The following is a 20,148-nucleotide window of genomic DNA, read 5'->3' on the forward strand; positions in this document are numbered from 1 at the left end:
TACATGTTATAGACATTTTTCAACATTCATCCACTTGCATATTTATGAGTTACACATTTTTCTACCACCCTTCTTTCCCTCCCCCTCCCTGTGGTGGCAAACAGTCTGGTAAAAGTTGTACATATCCTTTTGTGTTGAACATATTTACATATTAGTCATTTTGTGTATGAGGAATTAGGACTAAAGGAAAAGAAAGAAAACCATGGGATAGGAAGGAAAAACATAAGAGAAATTTTTCATAAGTGCACATTCAAATTCTGTGGGATTTTTGTTTTGTTTTGTTTTTTCCCCTCTGGATGGGGATGGCATTGTCCCTATGGGTTTCCTAGAGTTGCCCTAGCTCTCTGAACTGCTGAGAGGAGCTGCAGCCATCAAGGCTGATCCACTCACCATGTTGTTGTTAATGTGTTCAATGATCACTTGGTTCTATTCCCTTTGCTCAGCATCAGTTCTAAAATCCAACTGTTCAAGGTTCTTACAGAACAATTATTCTCCATAACATTTATATTCCATAATTTGTTCAATCATTCCCCAATTGGTGGGTATTCCCTCAATTTCCAGTTCCTTACCATTACAAAAAGAACTGCTATAAATATTTTTGAACATGAAAGACTTTCCCCAATTTTTATAATTTCTTTTGGACATAGGCCTAATATTGAATTTCTGGGTCAAAAGGCATGATCAGTTTTATTACTTTGGGGAATAGTTTCAGATTGCTCTTTAGAGTGGTTAGATTAGTTCACAACTCTACCAACAGTGCATTAGTGTTCCAATCTTCCCATGTCCTCTCCAACATTGATCATTTTCCCTTTTTGTCATCTAAGCTAATCTGATAGGTGTGAGGTGGTACCTCAGAGTTTTTTTTTTCTTTTAATAAAATTTTATTTTATTTAAGCCAATGGGGTTAAGTGACTTGCCCAAGATCATCCAGCTAGGCAATTATTAAGTGTCTGAAGCTGGATTTGAATTCAGGTCCTCCTGGCTCCAGGGCCAGTGCTCTATCCACTGGGCCACCTAGCTGCCCCCTCATAGTTGTTTTAATTTGCATTTCTCTAATCAATAATGACTTGGAGCATTTTTCACATGGCTATACATAGCTTTAATTTCTTCATTTGAAAACTGTGGGCCCTTTGCTTCTCAAACATACCCAGGGACTTGTCCCAAGTCCTGTTTTCATCATCACTTTTTACCAAAAATGTGGATGAAGGCAGAGATGGCTTGCTTACTAAATTTTCAGAAGTAGGAAGGAAAGTTTGCACATTGATGACAGAATTATGATCCCCAAAGATATGGAATTGTGGCCAAATAAATTAGATGAAATTTAGAGATGACTAAAAAGATGGCTTTAAACTGTATGTTGTTGTTGACTCTTTTTCAATCGTGTCTGACTCTTTCACTCCTTTTGAAATTTTCTGGGCAAAACTACTTTAGTGGTTTGCCATTTTCTTCTCCAGTTCATTTTATAGTTGAAGAAACTGAGGCAAAGTTAAATGACTTTCCCAGAATCAAAGTAAGTGCTGGATTTGAACTCAGGAAGAGAATTATTCCTAATTCCAGATCTGGCACTATTCACTGTGCCTAGTCACCTCTCAAATAGTACACTTGGATTAAAAAAATCAATTATATTAGCTGTGTGACCTTGGGCAAGTCACTTAACCCCATTGTCTTGCCCCAAAAAACCCCAAACCCAGAAAAAATCAATGATATAAGTACATAAGATGTGAAAAAGATCTGGGAGTTTTCATGGATTACAAACTCAACAGGTGTCAATGATCTTGGTAGCTAAAAGAGTAGCTGAGATATTTGATTTCATTAAGAGAGATCCAGCATCCAGCAACAGGAATGTGGCAGTCCCTCTGTCCTCTGCCCTGCTCTGGCCACTCCTATTGTGTTCATGTCTGGACACCCTATTTTAGGAAGGTCACTGACAATCTGGACTTGATTCAGAGGAGGGCAATGAGGGTGTGAAAGGACTTGTGATCACCATCAGAGAAGGGAGGAGAACCAAGAATATTTCACCTGAAAAAGAGGATTAAGTAGGTGAAAGACTGTAATCTGGGGAAAGGATGGGATCAGCCTTCATCTGCTTGACCCCAGATTGGACAGAAGTAGGAGCAATGAGGAGAAACCATGAAAGGCCAGTTGGGTGGGAAGTCCAGTCAAACTCCTCATAGGTGGGAGTTGCCCCAGACTTGAAAGAAGGTGGGAAGTAGGTTCTCCCTTCATTGAGAGTCTTCCTGCAGAGGCTGAAGACCACTTGGCAGGGAATCCCGTGCTGGAGATGCTTTATGTAGGGTTAGAAGGGGGCTGGCTGCTGTGATTCTGTGTGGATTCCACCTTAACTATTTACAGGCTCTGGACAGATCACTCACTTCATCTTTCTGGGGCTCATCTATAAGATGATGAGGTTGGAATAGATGATTCCAAGGTCCCTTCCACTTTTTTTTTTTTTAGGTTTTTGCAAGGCAATGGGGTTAAGTGGTTTGCCCAAGGCCACACAGCTAGGTAATTATTAAGTGTCTGAGGCCGGATTTGAACTCAGGGACTCCTGACTCCAGGGCCGGTGCTCTATCCACTGTGCCACCTAGCTGCACCCCCCCACTTCTAAATCTGAAATTCCACAAACCACCTTGAGCTTTAGGTTCCTCCTCAGCTGGTTCTGATCAGAGTTCAATGATTTTTGTGACCTTTGGCAGTTAGTCTGGTGAATCCTTTCTCAGAATTGGAAGAGTTCCTAGTATGTTCCTTAAGAACATGCTTCCTAGAAGCCAGAAGACTTCTTTCCCACTCCCAGTTTAAGGACTTCCTTCCTTCTCCTATCCTCCACTGCCTGTGCTGATGGGGGGACATTTTCCTTCCTAGTGCCCCGGACAGGGTTGGCAGTGGTGTCCGGGAGCCTCTTACCTGCTGCCTGTAAGCTTAAGCCTGTGTCCAGCTTGGCAGGGGGCTTGGAGTTGATGAAGAGGTAACAAAGCACGCAGACAGTGATGACGAAAGCCAGGAGAACCACAGCCGCTACGGACAGGCCTACCAGGGCACCGATGCTGGAGAAAGATCACAGGGGACTGAGTGAAAGGTGACCGCCCCCATGGGAGGCAGAGCAGGGAGACTAAAGCCCTGTCCTCACACTGGTGCATCTCCTGGCTAGTCCTTACACACAATGATTCATCTCCTAACTCCCCTATACCTGGAATGCTTTCTTCCTCATCTCAGCCCCAGGATGCCCTTCAAGACTTAAGAGGCACCCCCCCCCACCTCCCTGCCAGCTTAATAATTGTTTATTGACTAACTGATTGTCCCTGAGCAATTACTTCCATCCTCTGGGCCTCAGTTTATTAAGCTGCCCTGGGTTAGAAAAATGACTCACTGTTTAGAACTGGGTCTGATGCATTTTCTATAGAGAGAAGGGAGTCAGGAGCCAGGTTCAATTGCTTACTTTTACTCTATCAAGCTGTTTCTGGCCTGCAATTGCCTCATCTGTTAAACAATCTGTATTCTCTTAAATATGAACACATGGGAAGTTTGCATCCAGAGCTCCCAAAATTCAGTTTGACTGCATCCTTGCAGAGTTCTGAGGGAAGTCTTCAAGGGCTATAGAGAAAGGGGAGCTGTGCATACATCCCTGGTTAAGTAAACATGAGCAGCTTCCTTGGGAAGCCTCCTTCAAGCCCGTTGGTTCATGGCAGGGATCCTAGGTCCCCAAAGACTCTGACAATAGAATTCAAACTCTATTAACTCTAACACACTGACAAGGGTTCAAATGCAAGCCTGGCTACAGAGCTGAGTTTCTGATCTCTGGCAAAGAGGCATCATGGGTGAATCTTTTCAGCCACAGTGATTTATGAAAGTTGTTCTTGAACCCTCCAGGGACCATGGAGGAAACTCTCCCACCAGTGAAACCCTTGTTCCTTAGAGTATGACAACAGGCAAACTTCTTTGTATTTCAGTTTTCCCATTTATGAAATAGAGATAAAAGCAACCTGCTCTATTCACTATGCTAATGCCACATCACTCAATCAAAAAAACATTTACTATGTGCCAATTTCTAGGGATACAAAAAGAAGCTAAAGACAGCCCCTGTTCCTGCCCTTGAGGAGTTCCTGGGCATGCTCTCCTGGGCATATATCAAAGCAAAGTGAGTTATTTCATTTTTCCCAGAACAGAACCAACACCACAAAAAAGACAATTGAAGCAATACCCCCATTTATTTTTTCTCTTCCAGCCCAACAATCAGGGCCATATTTGCTAATGTTTTTGTCCTTTGTTCTCAAAGAAGACTATGACATTAGGGAGATGATGTGACAAGCCCATGAATTGATTTGAGTGAGGGAGGGCTGTGCTCAGTCACTAGCCTCACTTTCTCCTCCAGAGCTATCTGGGTGCAGTGGCCAGATAAGAATCAGGATGACTGGAGATGACTCTGGATGTGAGGCAATCAGGGTTAAGTGATTTGTCCAAGGTCATATAGCTGCTAAGAGTCAAGAGTCTGAGATTGGATTCAAACTTCTGGCCTGACTCCAAGGCCAGTGTTCTATCCACCTCACTGCCATATTTCCTAGCAACGAGGGTCAATGTGCTCATCTAAAGCAACCACCATGCCACCCTCCCCTCCCCATCCACACAAGAGACTTGGAGTTGAGGACAATTCAGTTTCCCACTTCTGAAAAGTACATTAACCAAATAATAGCAAAACTCCCTACATCTGGAGGTACTGAGTGCTCAATCTTTCATCCAGCCATCACCTAGCTTGGTGTCCCACACCAGGAAAGTCCCTAATTTGTACTGATTGAATGAAATTCAAGGGAAAAGTTTGGGATAGTGCCACCTGGGCTTGCGAGAAGCCTGGGCTACTCCTCCAGTTCTGCCCATTTTGTTTATGACCTTGGGCAAAAACCCTCTGAGTATTAGTTTCATCATTTCTCAAGTAAAGATGATCATACTCCATTATCCACTTCAGAGGCTTGTGGGGAAGGGCAAGGGAAATAACAGAACCAAATGATTTCTTCCTAAAGTGCTATAATGGATTTCAGCTCTTCAGCGGCGTGTAGAAGAGAGTCCGGGATTATGGAGCAGCTCCTCTGTTGACTGCTTAAAGCTCTATCCATCTTTCTGGTCTTATGACTCATTGCTCTCCAGGCTCTCTATGATCCACTCAAACATGGCTCCTTGTTGTTTCTCCCATCTGTGTTTTTACATTGGCTCTTTCCATCTTGGCATTCACTTTCTCATCACCTCAGAATTCCTAATTTCTTTCAGGACTCATTCAACCTGGGGCAGCTAGGTAGTGTAGTGGATAGAACACCGGCCCTGGAGTCAGGAATACCTGGGTTCAAATCCGGCCTCAGACACTTAATAATTACCTAGCTGTGTAGCCTTGGGCAAGCCGATTGACCCCATTTGCCTTGCAAAAACCTAAAAAAAAAAAAGACTCATTCAACCCACACCAGGGGTTAAGGCCAGAGTTGTACTTCCAAGAGCTGGTTGTTAAATTTTCACTGCAAGTATTTCCACCTTAGAAATGGAAAAAATGAAAAATCAGGGTTTGATTTACTGTTTTATTGATTGTCTAGACTTAAAGAAAGTGATGGGATAAATGTGAATAATGAAAATAAAGCTTAAAAGTATGTGGTCCATACATTCTCCTTCCTCACCCTCCCAAGCTGGTTATTTTTTTTTTTTAGATTTTTCAAGGCAATGGGGTTAAGTGGCTTGCCCAAGGCCACACAGCTACATAATTATTAAGTGTCTGAGGTCGGATTTGAACCCAGGTACTCCTGACTCCAGGGCCGGTGCTCTATTCACTGTGCCACCTAGCCGCTCCTGCCAAGCTGGTTGTTAAACCTGTCCCAATATACCAATATACCAGTGGAGAAAACCCTCCTTGATCTTCCCAACTGCTAATGCTTTTTCCCAAGTTGCCTCATATCCATTTTGAATATACATATGGGTGTGCATGTCTCAATGATTAAACTCTTTCCAAAGCGTTCCTATATTTAGATGTATTAGATCTATAATTAATCTATAATTAGACTTCCAGCTCAATACACTCTCTATCTGCAATTCAGCTTGATGTCAAGTCCACAGAACAAGATGTTCCCATGCTACCATTCCCTGGCATTCCTCTCTATAGCTCCCTCTTGTGTACTGTCTTTCCCAGTTAGATTGCAAGCTCCTTGAAGGCAAGGTGTCTTTCACTTTTCTGTCTGTATCCTGACACATAGTAGGTACTTAATAAGTGTTTATGGAGTTGAAGGAACTGTTTCAAGCATATCTTTGTGTTTCTAGCATCTGGCTCCCAGTAGGTGCAAGATGAGCACTTTTGATCATTGGATTGATTTCCATTCAGAAGATCTGGGTTTAAATCTCAGTTCTTCTATTTTTATTTTTATTTTTTTTTGGACCCAGGACCTTAATTTTCTTTCTATAATATGAGGGTCTTAGAATATGTGGCTTCTAAGGTCCCTTCCAGCTTGGAACCTTTATGATCCTATGGTTCCTGGAGGGTGGTGATTGGATGGAAAACTGGAAAGGTAGAGTACAGCCAGAGTTGGAGGGGAAGGGCAGGGGGATGTTGGAAACTGAGCAAATGAGCAGAAACCTTTGATTGGGGGTGGCTAGGGATGACCCAAAGGGAAAGAGATCTCCATCATAGTTCTAGCCCAGGCCTCTCTCCTGGGGCCCAAGGTGGTCAGGCCCCACATCTTAATCCTGGAGGTGGAATTAGAATCCTTGATGATGACCTATGATTGTCTTTTGTTCCTTGTTAGTCTTAGAAAAGAAAATATCTTAGTACAAAGAACATGAGCCTTTTCCAAGAAATCTTTCTTGAGCGGCCCCACCTGCCCCTGCTGTTCCTGCTTTCTCTGCCAACACTACCTTGGATTGATTTGGACTGAATTTGTAGCTGTTTTTCAGGGTACATGTTGACTCTCTGAATTGGATATAAGATCTTGGAGGACAGGAAGTATATTATTACATAAATGCATGTTGAATGAGTGAGTGCGAGCCAAGAAACTCAGCCTAATGGACTACGCTCTGGCTGTGACCATGATTGTTGTATGAACTTTGACTTGGGAAAATCACAGAATATTTAAGACTTTAGAAGCCATTGATTCCAACCCTGTCATTTGATATATGGAGAAACTGAGGTGTACAGAAAAGAAGTGATTGGTTCAAAGAGTGTCCTCATGCCACTCCCTCTTAACTTAAATTGGCAACTGGTCGAGGTTAGGACATACCTTCATCCAAAAGGCTACAAGTATGTTCTAACTAAAGCAAGGGAGATTTTAGCTAGAAATAAGGAAAACTTTCACTTTGGAAAAAATTGGCACAAACTAGCCAGATTGGATATAAGGTCATTTTCTCTAGGATTCTTTAAAAATAAGGCAGCTAGTTGATGCCTGGAATCAGGAAGATCTGAGTTCAAATCCAACCTCTGACACTTCTTAGCTATGTGACCCTGGTCAAGTCACTTAATCCCGTTTTCTCATCTGTAAAATAAATTGGAGGAGGAAATGGCAAACTACTCCAGTATGGCTGCCAAGAAAACCCCCAAAGAGATCACAGAGCCATACATGACTGAAATGACGGCTACCAATGATGTTATAATAGTAATGACAGGCAGCGTTTCTCTAGTGCTTGAGCTTTGCAAAGTTTTTGAAATTATTTTATCTCATTTGAGCTTCACTACAACTTTGTGATCTAGGTATTATTATTATCATCCTCATTTTACAGAGGGGGAAACTGGGGCCCGGGGGGGGGGGGGTCTTGCGAAGCTAGTAAATATTGGAGGCAAAAGTTGAATTCAGGTCCTCCAGACTCTTATTTCCAACACTTTATCCACCATACCATAGGATTTGGTGTTAAAAGGAGTCACAACCTCTTCTCTGGGCTGCATGTAAGCTAAGCAGTTGGTTGGGGTCCTTGCTCAATGGTAGGAAGAGGGATCAGAAGGCTCCTTGAGATTGTTTCCAGGTCTATGAGGCAGGTTCTAACAGAGGCAGATTCAGGAAATTCAAAGAAAGGTGGCTGGACCTGAGAGAAACCTCCTATCTGATGACTTAGAATAAGCTTCAAAGTCAAGTTCAAAGCAGGACTTGGACAGTATGTTCCAAACAGTAGCACATGTTCTTGGCTGAAAGAACATCTCCTTGAGAGGAAACAAAGAGTCCATTTAATTGCTGAAGCACCTCAAAGGAAGTAGCAGACAGTCTAAAGTCTGTCTTCCATCTACCTCCCACCCTTCCTGGGTGATATTCTTAGAAAGCTTTCCAGTTTCTCAGCTAATCTCTTCCAAAGTATTTTGACTTCTAGAGGTATCTGTATTTAAATAGAAGATAGGGAGGGACCTGTATGAGTGAGCTGAGCAAGAGGGGGGAAAAGTCTTGGGTTTCTATTTAATGCTGTTAATTATACAGTTTTGGGTAGAAAGAGAAGCTAATGACACTTTCACACATCACTGAACTTAGTTACACTGATTTGTCTATTATAACTGCTGAAAGATTTGGATTGTAAGCTCCCTGAGGGCAGAGATTTCTTTTGCCAGTGCCTGGCAAACATTTAAGAATGTTTATTGATTGATTAAATTGGTAATAAGGGAAGGTGGGAGGGGTATTTTATAAAAAGGTCAAAGGGAAGGAGAAATTGATTAAATTGGTAATAAGGGAAATTGGGAGAGGTGTTTTATAATAAGGTCAAAGAGAAGGAGAAATTAATTGAATTGGTTATAAGGGAAGGTAGAAGGGGTACTTTATAATATGGTCAAAGGGAAGGAGAAATTGAAGCTAGATTATAATAAGGGAGGCAGGATAGTGGAGCTGTAGGGACAGAAAGACAGCAGAATCTACCAGCAGCCAGAATGAGAGTCCTATACTTTGACTGTCTGAAAGAGTGAGCAAGAACCTGTGGGTCAGGATTCATAATAAGTTAGATTATACTCTGGTTGCAGAACTGATTATCCTAGAAAAAGTGAGAGATAGTTGGGGTGGGGGATTTGTGGGGTTCCAGGTGTGACACCAGGGGCCTGACATTCCTGAGTAACTTTTGCTGTGTTTTTATGTTCATGTTCTCCTGTGCTATTTGTGTTTCTGGGGAAGCCTTGTATTCTGGGCCCTTGGACCGTCTCCCGAGATCTCAGTTCCAGAGAACAAAGACAAACGTGAGCACCTGGGCCTCAGTGTTATGACATCAGTCCTAGTGGATGCCCCATTGCTCCTTTTGGGTTCTTGTTTGTCTGCTACATCCCCCTGGCCAGAAAGTTTAGGAATCTAAGGTCTGAACTTGCTCAGATATTCAGATCTTTTCACCTTTAGGTAAAATAGACCCTAAGTCTTTGGAGAAGACTGGTTTGGTAGAAAGGGCATAAACCTAAATTCAGGAGAATAATTCTGTTTCTGACTAGATTCTGCCTCATTCACATGAATGTGGCTCCACATTCTTCCACCTCCTCCCAAATTCGATATCTAGACCAATTCTCTTCTCACCATACCCAGGAGCCAGTTTCCCAATCACTTCTCCCTAAGTCTCAGTTTCCTCAGCAGTAATTGGAAATAATAATCTTTGCACAATCTACTGTGAGGGGAGAATAGCCCTGGTGAGAAACAAAGAGTCGAGCCTGGGAGGCAATAATGGGCCAAAGCTTCCACTCTGCCAACCTACCTTGAGTCTCTTTAAGGGGTCAAATGAGATTGTGATCTCCAGCCAAGTAATTTAAGGATCAAATTGGCAAAGTCCTTAAAGTCCCAGTATCTGGCACATAATACTTACTATGTAAATGACTATTCCCTTTTCCCTCTCTGAAGGGCATTGAGATGAATTTCCTATATTGATATTAGAGAGATCTTGGTGGAAACTAGCCTCTGGGGATAATGAGAAGCATCACAGACTTGTAAGTTTTGTGTGTGTGTGTGTGTGTGTGTGTGTGTGTGTGTGTGATAGGCAGCTGAATGGGCTTAGAGGGTTAGTTTCCAGAAAGGCTGGCCAACATTGGCTTCTGGAGAACAGAAGGTTTAGCCCAGTGTGTGCCCTTAGCCCAGGCTAGTGTTGTTTACTGTTATTTAGTCATGTCTGACTTTCCAAGACCCCATTTAGGATTTTCTTGACAATGACACTGTAGTGGTTTGACATATCCTTCTTTAGCTCATTTTGCAAATGAGGAAACTGAGGCAAGGAGGGTGAAGTGACTTGCCTAGGGTCACACAGCTAGTGTCTGAAGCCAGATTTGATCTCATGAAGATGAATGTACTATGGCACCTCTATTAATCATCTTTGGTCTTCGACCTCTGATCTGAACCAGAATCTCTTTGTTTGTTTTTTTTTAGGTTTTTGCAAGGCAAATAGGGTTAAGTGGCTTGCCCAAGACCACACAGCTAGATAATTATTAAGTGTCTGAGGCCAGATTTGAACTCAGGTACTCCTGACTCCAAGGGCTGGTGCTCGTTTCCACTGCGCCACCTCTGAACCAGAATCTCTTGATGCCAGGTCACAAAACAAGAGAGGGCACCCTGGGAGTGAAGCAGTATAAGCCAATCAGAGTCCTGGTCCTTAAATCCTCTTTCATCTGGATGTGGTAGGGAAAGCACATAGTAAAACTAGGAATTAGAGAATAGGGAAGGATCTGGGATTTCACTAGATTTCACATGGGCAAATCCCTTCCATCAAAGCAAGATGGCACCTTCTGAACAATTTTTAGTCTTACAGAATCGTTAGAACACTCTGATGTTACATGATTCACTCAAGGTCACACAGCCAGGATGTGTCAAAAGCTGGATTTGAACCTTGTTTTTTTGGCTCTGAAACTACTTCTCTATTCTATGACACTGTCTCAAAACATCAAGGCTTTGAGAATTTTTGTTATTCCCTGTTGTTTCAAAAAGGTCATTGAATGTTAGCATTAGCTAACAACTCTGTGGATGGCTGTTCAGTGTGCTTACTCAGATGATCAGGCCATTCTCATTTAAAAAAAATCACTTGGTCTGGTACAGTTCTGCTAGTCTTCACCTGTTTTGAAATTTTAATGGAAAAAGTCATATCAGAGATCATAAATGTTGAGCTACAAGGGACCTTTGAAGGTATTTTGTCTGATTTCATTGTTAACAGATGAGGAAATTGAGTCCCACATCAGGGAAGGTCATACAGAAAGTAGGGGCAGAGCCAGGGTTTGGCCTCATCTCCTGACTCTAAATCCAGAACCCTTTCAAGAAAAGTCTCTTCATTACCAGAGCCCAACTCGTTGAACGGATTCCACATTCCTCCGTTTCACTCAGTCTGGCAGCCAAAATGACTCTAGACAACATCCCATCTCTCACTTTGCCCAGATGGTCCTTCATACCTGGGATCCATTTCTTCCTTGCCTTTACTCCTTCAAATATCTAAGCTCCCTTTAAGGCTTAGTTCAAATTGATGATGCCGATATTACCTTCTTATTTTTTTTTTTTTTTTTGGTTTTTGCAAGGCAATGGGGTTGAGTGACTTGCCCAAGGTCACACATCTAGGCAATTATTAAGTGTCTGAGGTTGGGATTTGAAGTCAGGTCCTCCTGATTCCAGAGCGGGGGCTCTATCCACTGCACTGCCTAGCCACCCCCAAGTGTTACCTCCTGATCTCCCCAATTTTTTTGTCTTTCTCTACATGTTATGAGTTTATTTGAGTATAGGTTCTCCTAGTATAAGAGGATAGATACCATACCCCTAAGGTAGTGCCTGCCATAGGCTTTATCTGTGGAACTGAATCTAATTTAATGGAATTGATATCCCTTTAAGATAAATGCAAATCCTCCCTGATTACCCTCCTTCTGAGGATCCAAGAGGAAGATCAATTCATGTCTTTGAAGCGATTTCCTTAATAGACCATTTATGAACCAGAAGGAAGGTGGGAGAAGCTGCCAGCTCAAGAAGACCCCTGGGTGAGCCCTAAAGCCAAGAAGGGAGCTCTGGACTCTACCCTTTGGTCTGTTTCCCTATCTGTAAAGGGGCCATTGTAAGGCCAGTATGTGATAATGGATGTTTCAGTGCTATGGAAAACACGATTATCAAGCCCCTGGGGAACTGAGTAGGAAATCACCTTCCAGAGCTTCCCTGGTAGGTGGTCCTGCATGTCCAGGGATGTTTTAAGATATCTGGAGGCTGCTTGAATGCCCCCCCAAGACTTGGCTTTTTCCTAGGTAAACATCCTTCCACAATCCCTATGTGACAAGAAGTCACCTTTCTGATGATACTCCTTTTAATACTTTGCAGATTAGCAATGTCTTTCCTAAAGGTGATATCTGGAGTTGAGGACATGTGGATGGAGGACTAGACTAGGAACCAGAAAGACTCCTAATACTTAACTAGCTGGATCACTGTGGACAAATCCATTTGTGCCTCAATTTCTTCATCTGTAAAATGGGATAATAATGCCTCTAGCCTTGATTTTCCGGGAGGTTGTTGTGAGGCTTCACTGGAAATACAGGGCAACTGGGTGGTGCTATAGTAGATAGAGCTCCTGCCCTGGAGTCAGGAGGATTGGAGTTCAAATATGACCGTAGACATTTACAAGCTGTGTGATCCAGGACAAATCACTTCACTCTGCTTGCCTCAGTTTCCACATCTGCAAAATGAACTGGAGAAGGAAATGACAAACCATTCCATTATCTCTGCCAAGAAAACCCCAAATGGGATCACAGAGAGTCAGTTGAGATGACTCAAGCACCAAAAAGGTGTCCTCATAGTCCTAGTTCAGTTTTAAGTTTTCAGTCTAAAATTATACTATGCCTTGGGGATACTCGGCTTAATTATCAGTTTCTAGTCACTGAATGGTATTTAGTGATCTGGGGGCCAGTGGGGGAGTGTATTTTGCTTGACCAGGCATATTTGGTACAAGCATTTTTCTTCTTTTCAATGGGGGGGAGGGGTGAGAAAGAAAATTGATTTTTGATAATTGAAAAAAATTAAAACTTAAAAAGTTGCTCGACCTGATCACTGAATTCACTCCAGAGGACAGCAGCACTGTCTGTCACCTCCTTATTCTTGGAAGTGATGCCTTTCTTGAGGGGATTTTTGTGGCCACCATAGCATGCTAGTGACTCATATTGAGCTCATGGATCAATGAACCTCTGAGATTGCCTTTGGATGCCTTCTAGTGTGGCCATCTGGGCCCCCCCCCCCATCTTATTCTTGTGAAATGGACTTTTGTAGAGTAAGATGTTACATTTATTGATAGTCAATTTCTTTATATCAAATTTAGCTGAATGATCCCCCCCCCACACACACACCTTCAAATCCTTTTAGATCCAGTGTCTTTCTGCTCTGGTGGCCCCTCCAGTTTGGTATCATCTTCTCAGGGGACAGAGCATCAGACTTGGTATCAGGAGGATCTCAGTTTCATTCCTGACACCAAGACTTACTGGTTGAATAATCAGGGGCAAGTCTCTTAACTTAGCTGAGTCTCAGTTTCTTCATCTGTAAAGTGGGGATAGGTACCTCAGAAGGATAATAGGGAGGTCAAATGAAAGCATATATGTAAACTTTTTGCACACCATAAAAAGTACTTATAAATCCAGTTATCTACTCCAACAAGAACAAAGACAGAAGAAAAGGACCTAACTGGACAAATCTATTCCTAGCAGTCCTTTTTGTAATGGTAAAGAACAAGAAATTGAGGGGATGGAAGCCCATCAATTGGAGAATGGTTGAACAAGTAGTGGTTTATGGTTGTGATGAAGATGATTGTGTTGTAAAGGATGAAGAAGGGGATGACTTCAAACCTGGGAATGTGAAGCAGATAAGGAAAATTAATGTACACAATAATGACAACATTGTAAGGATGAATAACTTTGAAAGACTCAAGAATTCTGATTGATGCACTGATCAGTCATAATTAACCAGAAGACTTTTGAAAATGCATATTATTACTTCCCGACACAGAGAGGATGGACTCAGGGTGTAGAATGAAATATAGACTTTTTGGACTCATCAAATGTGGCAATTAGTTTTGTTACAAGAGTTTTTTGTTTTCTTTTTTCAATGAAAGGAGGCAGAAGAGAAAGAAAGTAGATTTTTGACATTGAAAGAAATTAAAATTTAAATAGTATTATCACTGCTGTTGCTACTAGCTAGTATATATATATATATAGTACTTTAATAATAATAATGGCTAACTTTTATATAATGCTTATTATGTTCTGAACACTATGATAAATTCTTTAAAATTATTATCTTATTCAATACTCATAACAACCCTGGGAGGTAGTTGCCATTATTATCCTGTTTACAGATGAGTAAGCCGAGTCTGAGAGGGTTTAGGTGATTTACTGAGGGTGGCACTTAATTATTAAAAATCTGAATCAGGATTTAAATTCAGGTCTTCCTCACTCCCAAGTTTACTACTTTATCCACTGGAGCATCCAACTGCTTCATATCACTATTATTTATCCAAGTCTCTGACAAAAATGTTGAATGACATAGGAATAATAGCCCTAGGGTACTCCATAGATCTCCATTCAATCTGACATCAAACCATTAGTGACTACTCTTTGGGATCTGGCCATTCAAACCAATACAGATCCACTTAACTTTATATTTTCCATCTAGGCCGCATCTCTGCATCTTTCCACAAAGACAATATGAGAGACTTCATCAAATAGTTTGCTAAAATTCAGGCAAAGGATATTTATAGCACTCTTCTCTACTGGATAAAATGTGCCCTAGCTTAGCTCTTAAGACCCTCAATCCTGTCTCCATCCTGCTTTTTGACTCTCTCGCCATTCATCTTCATACACTTTACATTTCAGCTTTAATGGACTCCAGGTGCTTGTGAAGGCCACTCCTTTCTACTTTTTTTCATGTCTTTAATGCACTCCCTTCTCAGTTGCCTATTGATATGCTTGCCCTTCAGCCCCAAGAAGGCTTTTGGTCCACTAGCTGTATAACTTTGGTCATAGGTTGACCCAGATAGGCTCTGGGGTGTTTTGAGCTCAAAAGTAATGAGCTCTATAAGTAATGTCATCCCATCTTCAGGGGTATCATGAACTAGGGGTGAGATTCATTTCATCCCAGGGCTGGGGTGGGGAAGAGGGGGATGGTCCAATTCAGAATCAGATAATTTCCACTTTATTCAACAAATATATACCAAACATCTACAATGAGTCATGCTACAAAGCCGTGCTACAGAGATGTAATATCCCTTGTCTTCACGGAGCTTGCATTCTATTGGAGGATAGAACATTCATACAAGAATAATTCAAGGGAATTGAAGAGGACAAGAGTGCTAATAGCCAAGAAAGTGGAAGGGGATGAAATATTCTCTCTCTCTTTTTTTTTTTAGGTTTTTGCAAGGCAAATGGGGTTAAGTGGCTTGCCCAAGGCCACACAGCTAGGAAACTAATTAAGTGTCTGAGACCAGATTTGAACCCAGGTACTCCTGACTCCAGGGCCGGTGCTTTATCCACCGTGCCACCTAGCCGCCCCTGAAATATTCTTTCAATCATATCACTGGGTTTCCCACTGAGGGAAGTATGTATGTGGGGGGGGGGGTGGGTGGAGAGGTAGGAGATGTCCACTTTTTTTAATGCTTCAAATGGGAGAATAATACCTTTCTCAAACTTCCTCCCAGATGAGGTTCAAATAGCAGGGAAAGCTGGCAACAGACAAGAAGCTCTATGCACACGCAGAGGACTCTATCAGTGATTTGACCACAGTTTGGTTCTATAACTTGCAACTTTCAAAACATTTGACTCCTAAGGTCAGACTGGTTATTTCCCCTTGGGAATCTATTCATCCAGTCCACTGAGTCAACAAAACATCCACTATCCCCACTGTGGATGTTAGGAACTGACATCATCCAGATTAGTCTCTTTTGGATATAGAGGCAACTGAGGCACAGTAGTTAAATTAGTCCCATTCTCAATATTGCCATGAGGCAATAGGGAGTCACTAAAGCATAAAGAAGTTAAGGGACCTTCTTGGCCTCACACAACTAGTAAGTGATTGGGTCAGGATTTGAATCCAGAGTTTGCTGATTTCAAGTCAATTGTACTACTGACTCTCGATTCCTGACTCATTTCTTCCAGTGGCTCAATATGTGAGCTTTCTTCAGGCAATTCATCTCTCTGTATCTCCATTTTCCCCTAGCCATCAAACTAATCATATTTGGCTTACCTACCATGCAGAATTGCTGTAAAAATCAAGCATGAAAATGTTTGACTGGGGGTGAGGGGAATTATATCTTCAGGGGCAGGGAGATCCCATGAGTTTAACTATATCATCTCAATGCAAATGATTCTAGCTCTAGCTTTAGTTTCCCTCCTGATATTCCTGCCAGACATCACCTCTATGGCCCTTAGGCATCTCAAATTCAATGTATCCAAAAGGGAATTCATCATCTTCCTCCCTAAACCCACCCCTCTCCCTAACTTCCCCATTTCTGGAAGGCACCAGAGTTACCCTTCACCCTTTTTCCTTTCCCTCATACCCAGATTCAATCAGTTGCCAATTCCCACCCATTCTTCCTCAATAATGTTCACATCTCTCCCCTTTTCTCCACCCTCACCATCAGCTCAGTCCTTCACCATCTCTTTCCTGAACTATTGCAATAGATTCTTTTTGTTGTTGTTGCTGTGTAAGGTTAAATGACTTGGCCAAAGTCACACAGCTAGGTAATCATTAAGTATCTGAGGTGGATTTAAACTCAGGTCCTTCTGACTTCAGGACTGGTGCTCTCTCCACTGTGCCACCTCACCGCCTTGCAGGAAGCTATTGCTTCTTAATTGTTCTCCCTGTCTCCACGTTTTCCCCATCTCTGATCCATTCTCTACTCATCTGTACATCTATCCCCTACTGGGAAATCTTACTGGCTAAGTCCAGTATCTTAAAGTCCCTCCACTGACTCACTCCAGCTTTCTTTTGTACTATTCTCTTTTATACATTTCACATCTTAACCAAACTGGATGATTATGTGTTCCTTGAATTTGAAGCTCCATTTTTCACCTCTGTATACTCTGGGCTTCCATTAAGGGCCCAACTCAGATACCACAAGTTTTCTTCATCTGTAAAACAAAGGAATAGGAACCAATGGTCTCAAAGATCTTTTCTATGTTTAAATCTATGAACTGTTGATTTCCAGATTCCTAGTTGATTATTCTTTCCATACATATATATATATATATATATATATATATATATATATATATATATATATTTAACAAAGTTCTTGAGAGTGAGGCTAAACAAGTTTCTTCCCTTCTGTGCCTCAGTTTCCTCTCAAACCCAAAGAAACTAACCTGGATGATGTCATCAGGGAAAGTGGATGTTTTGCTGATTCAGTGGAATGAATGGATTCCCAAGGGAAAAAACCAACCTGACTATAGGGGTCAAGAGTTTTTTATAAAATCAAACTGTGGTCAAATCACTGCTAGCATCCTCTGCATTTGCACAGGGCTTCTGTTGCCAGTTTTCCCAACGAGTTGAACCTCATCAGGGAGGAAGTTTGAGAAAGGTATTAGCTCTCATTTGAAAGGTTAAAACACAGTAGACATCTCTGTTCCCCCTCCCCTCCCCCACTCCCACTGTACACTCTTCCTTCAGTGGGAAACCCAGGGATAGGATTGCAAGAATACTGAAGTCAAAATCAGAAGCCTGAGGTCTTGCTTTGGCCTTACTACTCCCTGGACCACCTTTGACTCTGTGGTTTCTTCACATGTAAAAGTCAAAAGGAATGGGCTAGCTAGATGGTCTCCAAGGTCCCTCCCAGCTCTGACAGAAATTTTGAATCTGAGAAGGTGATTGACTCACACTAAATTCTTGGCAGAGCCAAACCCCAAATCTTGGCTCTCCTGCCTTCTCACACTGTGCTCCCTAGAAGGAATCAGTTAGGGTTTGGGTTTGAATTCAGTCAGCATAGTCTGGTGAGCTTTCTCAGCCACCCAGGAGAAGGAAGGTAGAGGGGTAGGTAGGTGGGAAATGTTTAGGTTTTGACTTTATATCTCCAGCCCTCACAGCAAAGGGCCTGCCACACTTATTAGCATTTAAGAAATATTTGGGGAGTTCAGAAGAAAAGCAGATGCATTCAGTAAGAAGAAAGAAGAAAAGGGGGAGTGAAGAAAGGGAGGAGGGATCATGTAAGAAGAGAAGGAAGAACAAAAGAAAGGAGGGGTTAAAAGCTTAAAGGAAAAGAGAAGAAGGTAAGGGAGGCTAAGAAGGAAGAAGGAAAGAAAGTGAGGAGTGGGGGAAAGAGGGAAGAAAACAGGACTGGGAAGAAGAGAGGGAAGAAGGCAAGGGAGTGAAGTAAGAAGGGACAGGAAGGAAGGAGGGAAGAAAGAAGAGGAGAGGAAGGGGCTTAGTGAAAGGAGTGAAGGAAAGAAGGACAGAAAAGAGAGAAGGCAGGGAAAGGAGGGAAAAGGAAGAGAGAATGGAAAAGTGGGAAGAAAGCAAGGAAGGGAAAAGGCAGAAAGAATGGAAAAATGGAAGGAAAGACAGGGAAGGAAGGGAAAGGGAAGAAAGGATGGGAAAATGGGAGAAAAGACAGGGAAGGAAGGGAAAGGGAAGAAAGGATGGGGGAAATGGGAGAAAAGACAGGGAAGGAAAGGGAAGGGGAGAAAGGATGGGAAAATGGGAGAAAAGACAGGGAAGGAAAGGGAAGGGAGAAAGGATGGGAAAATGGGAGAAAAGACAGGGAAGGAAGGGAAAGGGAAGAAAGGATGGGGGAAATGGGAGAAAAGACAGGGAAGGAAAGGAAAGGGGAGAAAGGATGGGAAAATGGGAGAAAAGACAGGGAAGGAAGGGAAGGGAGAAAGGATGGGAAAATGGGAGAAAAGACAGGGAAGGAAGGGAAAGGGAAGAAAGGATGGGAAAATGGGAGAAAAGACAGGGAAGGAAGGGAAAGGGAAGAAAGGATGGGGGAAATGGGAGAAAAGACAGGGAAGGAAAGGAAAGGGGAGAAAGGATGGGAAAATGGGAGAAAAGACAGGGAAGGAAAGGGAAGGGAGAAAAGATGGGAAAATGGGAGAAAAGACAGGGAAGGAAAGGGAAGGGAGAAAGGATGGGGAAAGTGGTAAGAAAGCAGGGAAGGAAGGGAAAGGGAAGAAAGAATAGAAAAAAATGGAAGGAAAGGCTGGGAAGGAAGGGAAAAGGGAGAAAGGATGGGGAAATGGGAAGAAAGCAGAGAAGGAAGGGAAGGAGAAGAAAGGTTGGAAATATGGGAAGAAAGACAACGAAGGGAAAGGGAGGAAAGGATGGAAATATGGGAGGAAAGACAGGGAAGGAAGGGAAAGGGAAGAAAGGAAAGGCAGAGAAGGAGGGTAGAAAGAACAGAAGGAGTAAGGGAAGAAAGCTGGGGTAGGAAGGCGAGAAGAAAGTTGGCAAGAGGGAGGGAAGGAAGGAGGGAAGGACAGGGAAGAAAAAGAGCAGGCTGGAGGGGAGAAGGGGAGGCGGGGAAGCGGAGAGCAAGGGGGAGACAGCAGGGCAGGAGGGTGGCTGCCCAGGGCAGACGGGGAGGGAGGAAGGGGCGCAGCAGAGAAGTGCGGCCGCGAGGGAGGGCAGCCCGGGGCGTGCGGCGGGGCCCCTGCCCCGGGCCTCACCTGAGCCACCACATGTAGCGATGCTCGTAGGGGAAGAAGCTGTGCGGGTCGTCGCAGCAGTAGCGGTGGTCCTGGAAGCCGCAGCAGTAGACGGCGGCCGCTTGGCCGCCGGGGCCCGGGCAGCTGAAGCCGCTCACCAGCTCCTTGGCCGCGTTCAGGTAGCTGCTGCACGAGCCGCTCATTGCGCGCTGCCCAGCGGGGCCCCGGCTGGGGCCGGACTAACCGGAGGATGGCCGGGCGGATGGACGCGCCCGGAGGTCGGCCGGGAGGGCTGAGGACGAAGCGGGTCTCGCACCTCCTGACCCGGGCACGGCCAGCGACAGGGTGGGCTGGGCTGGGTGGGGGCGCCGATGGGCCCTCCCAAAGGTCTGACCTGTGGCCCCTCCTGGCTCAGGGCGCCCCGCTGTCAATGGCTCCGGTCCTCTCCGAATCAGCGCGGGCTGATTCTCCGGTGCCTGCCTCTTGTCTTCCAGACCTGGGGGGTCCAAGCTCAGGAGCCCCCCGGGCTCCCCGCCCGTTGGGCTCCACGAAGCTGTGGGAGAGAAGCGCGGAGCCAGGCAGAGCCGCTGCTTGCCAGGGACTTGTTTGGAGAGGAAAAG

At 43.5% G+C, this 20,148-nt stretch overlaps 1 protein-coding gene across 2 annotated transcripts in view; it reads right to left on the reverse strand.

Annotated features, from left to right (window-relative positions):
* SHISAL2A (shisa like 2A) overlaps window positions 1-19,841 on the reverse strand; it is a 32,043-nt gene extending 12,202 nt beyond the window's left edge. For both annotated transcript variants that reach the window (XR_012475207.1, XM_074220326.1), the window contains exons 1-2: window positions 19,550-19,841; window positions 2,905-3,044 (exon numbers count right to left, since the gene is read on the reverse strand). Coding sequence is in view for 1 of the 2 variants with exons in the window: in XM_074220326.1 (XP_074076427.1) it covers window positions 2,905-3,044; window positions 19,550-19,731 (322 nt within the window). In the remaining variant the exon portion in view is untranslated. The remainder of the gene's footprint in view (window positions 1-2,904; window positions 3,045-19,549) is intronic.
* Window positions 19,842-20,148: the final 307 nt, after the last annotated feature.

This window comes from Macrotis lagotis, chromosome 2 (genome assembly GCF_037893015.1).
Source record: "Macrotis lagotis isolate mMagLag1 chromosome 2, bilby.v1.9.chrom.fasta, whole genome shotgun sequence".
NCBI classification, from domain to species: domain Eukaryota; kingdom Metazoa; phylum Chordata; class Mammalia; order Peramelemorphia; family Peramelidae; genus Macrotis; species Macrotis lagotis.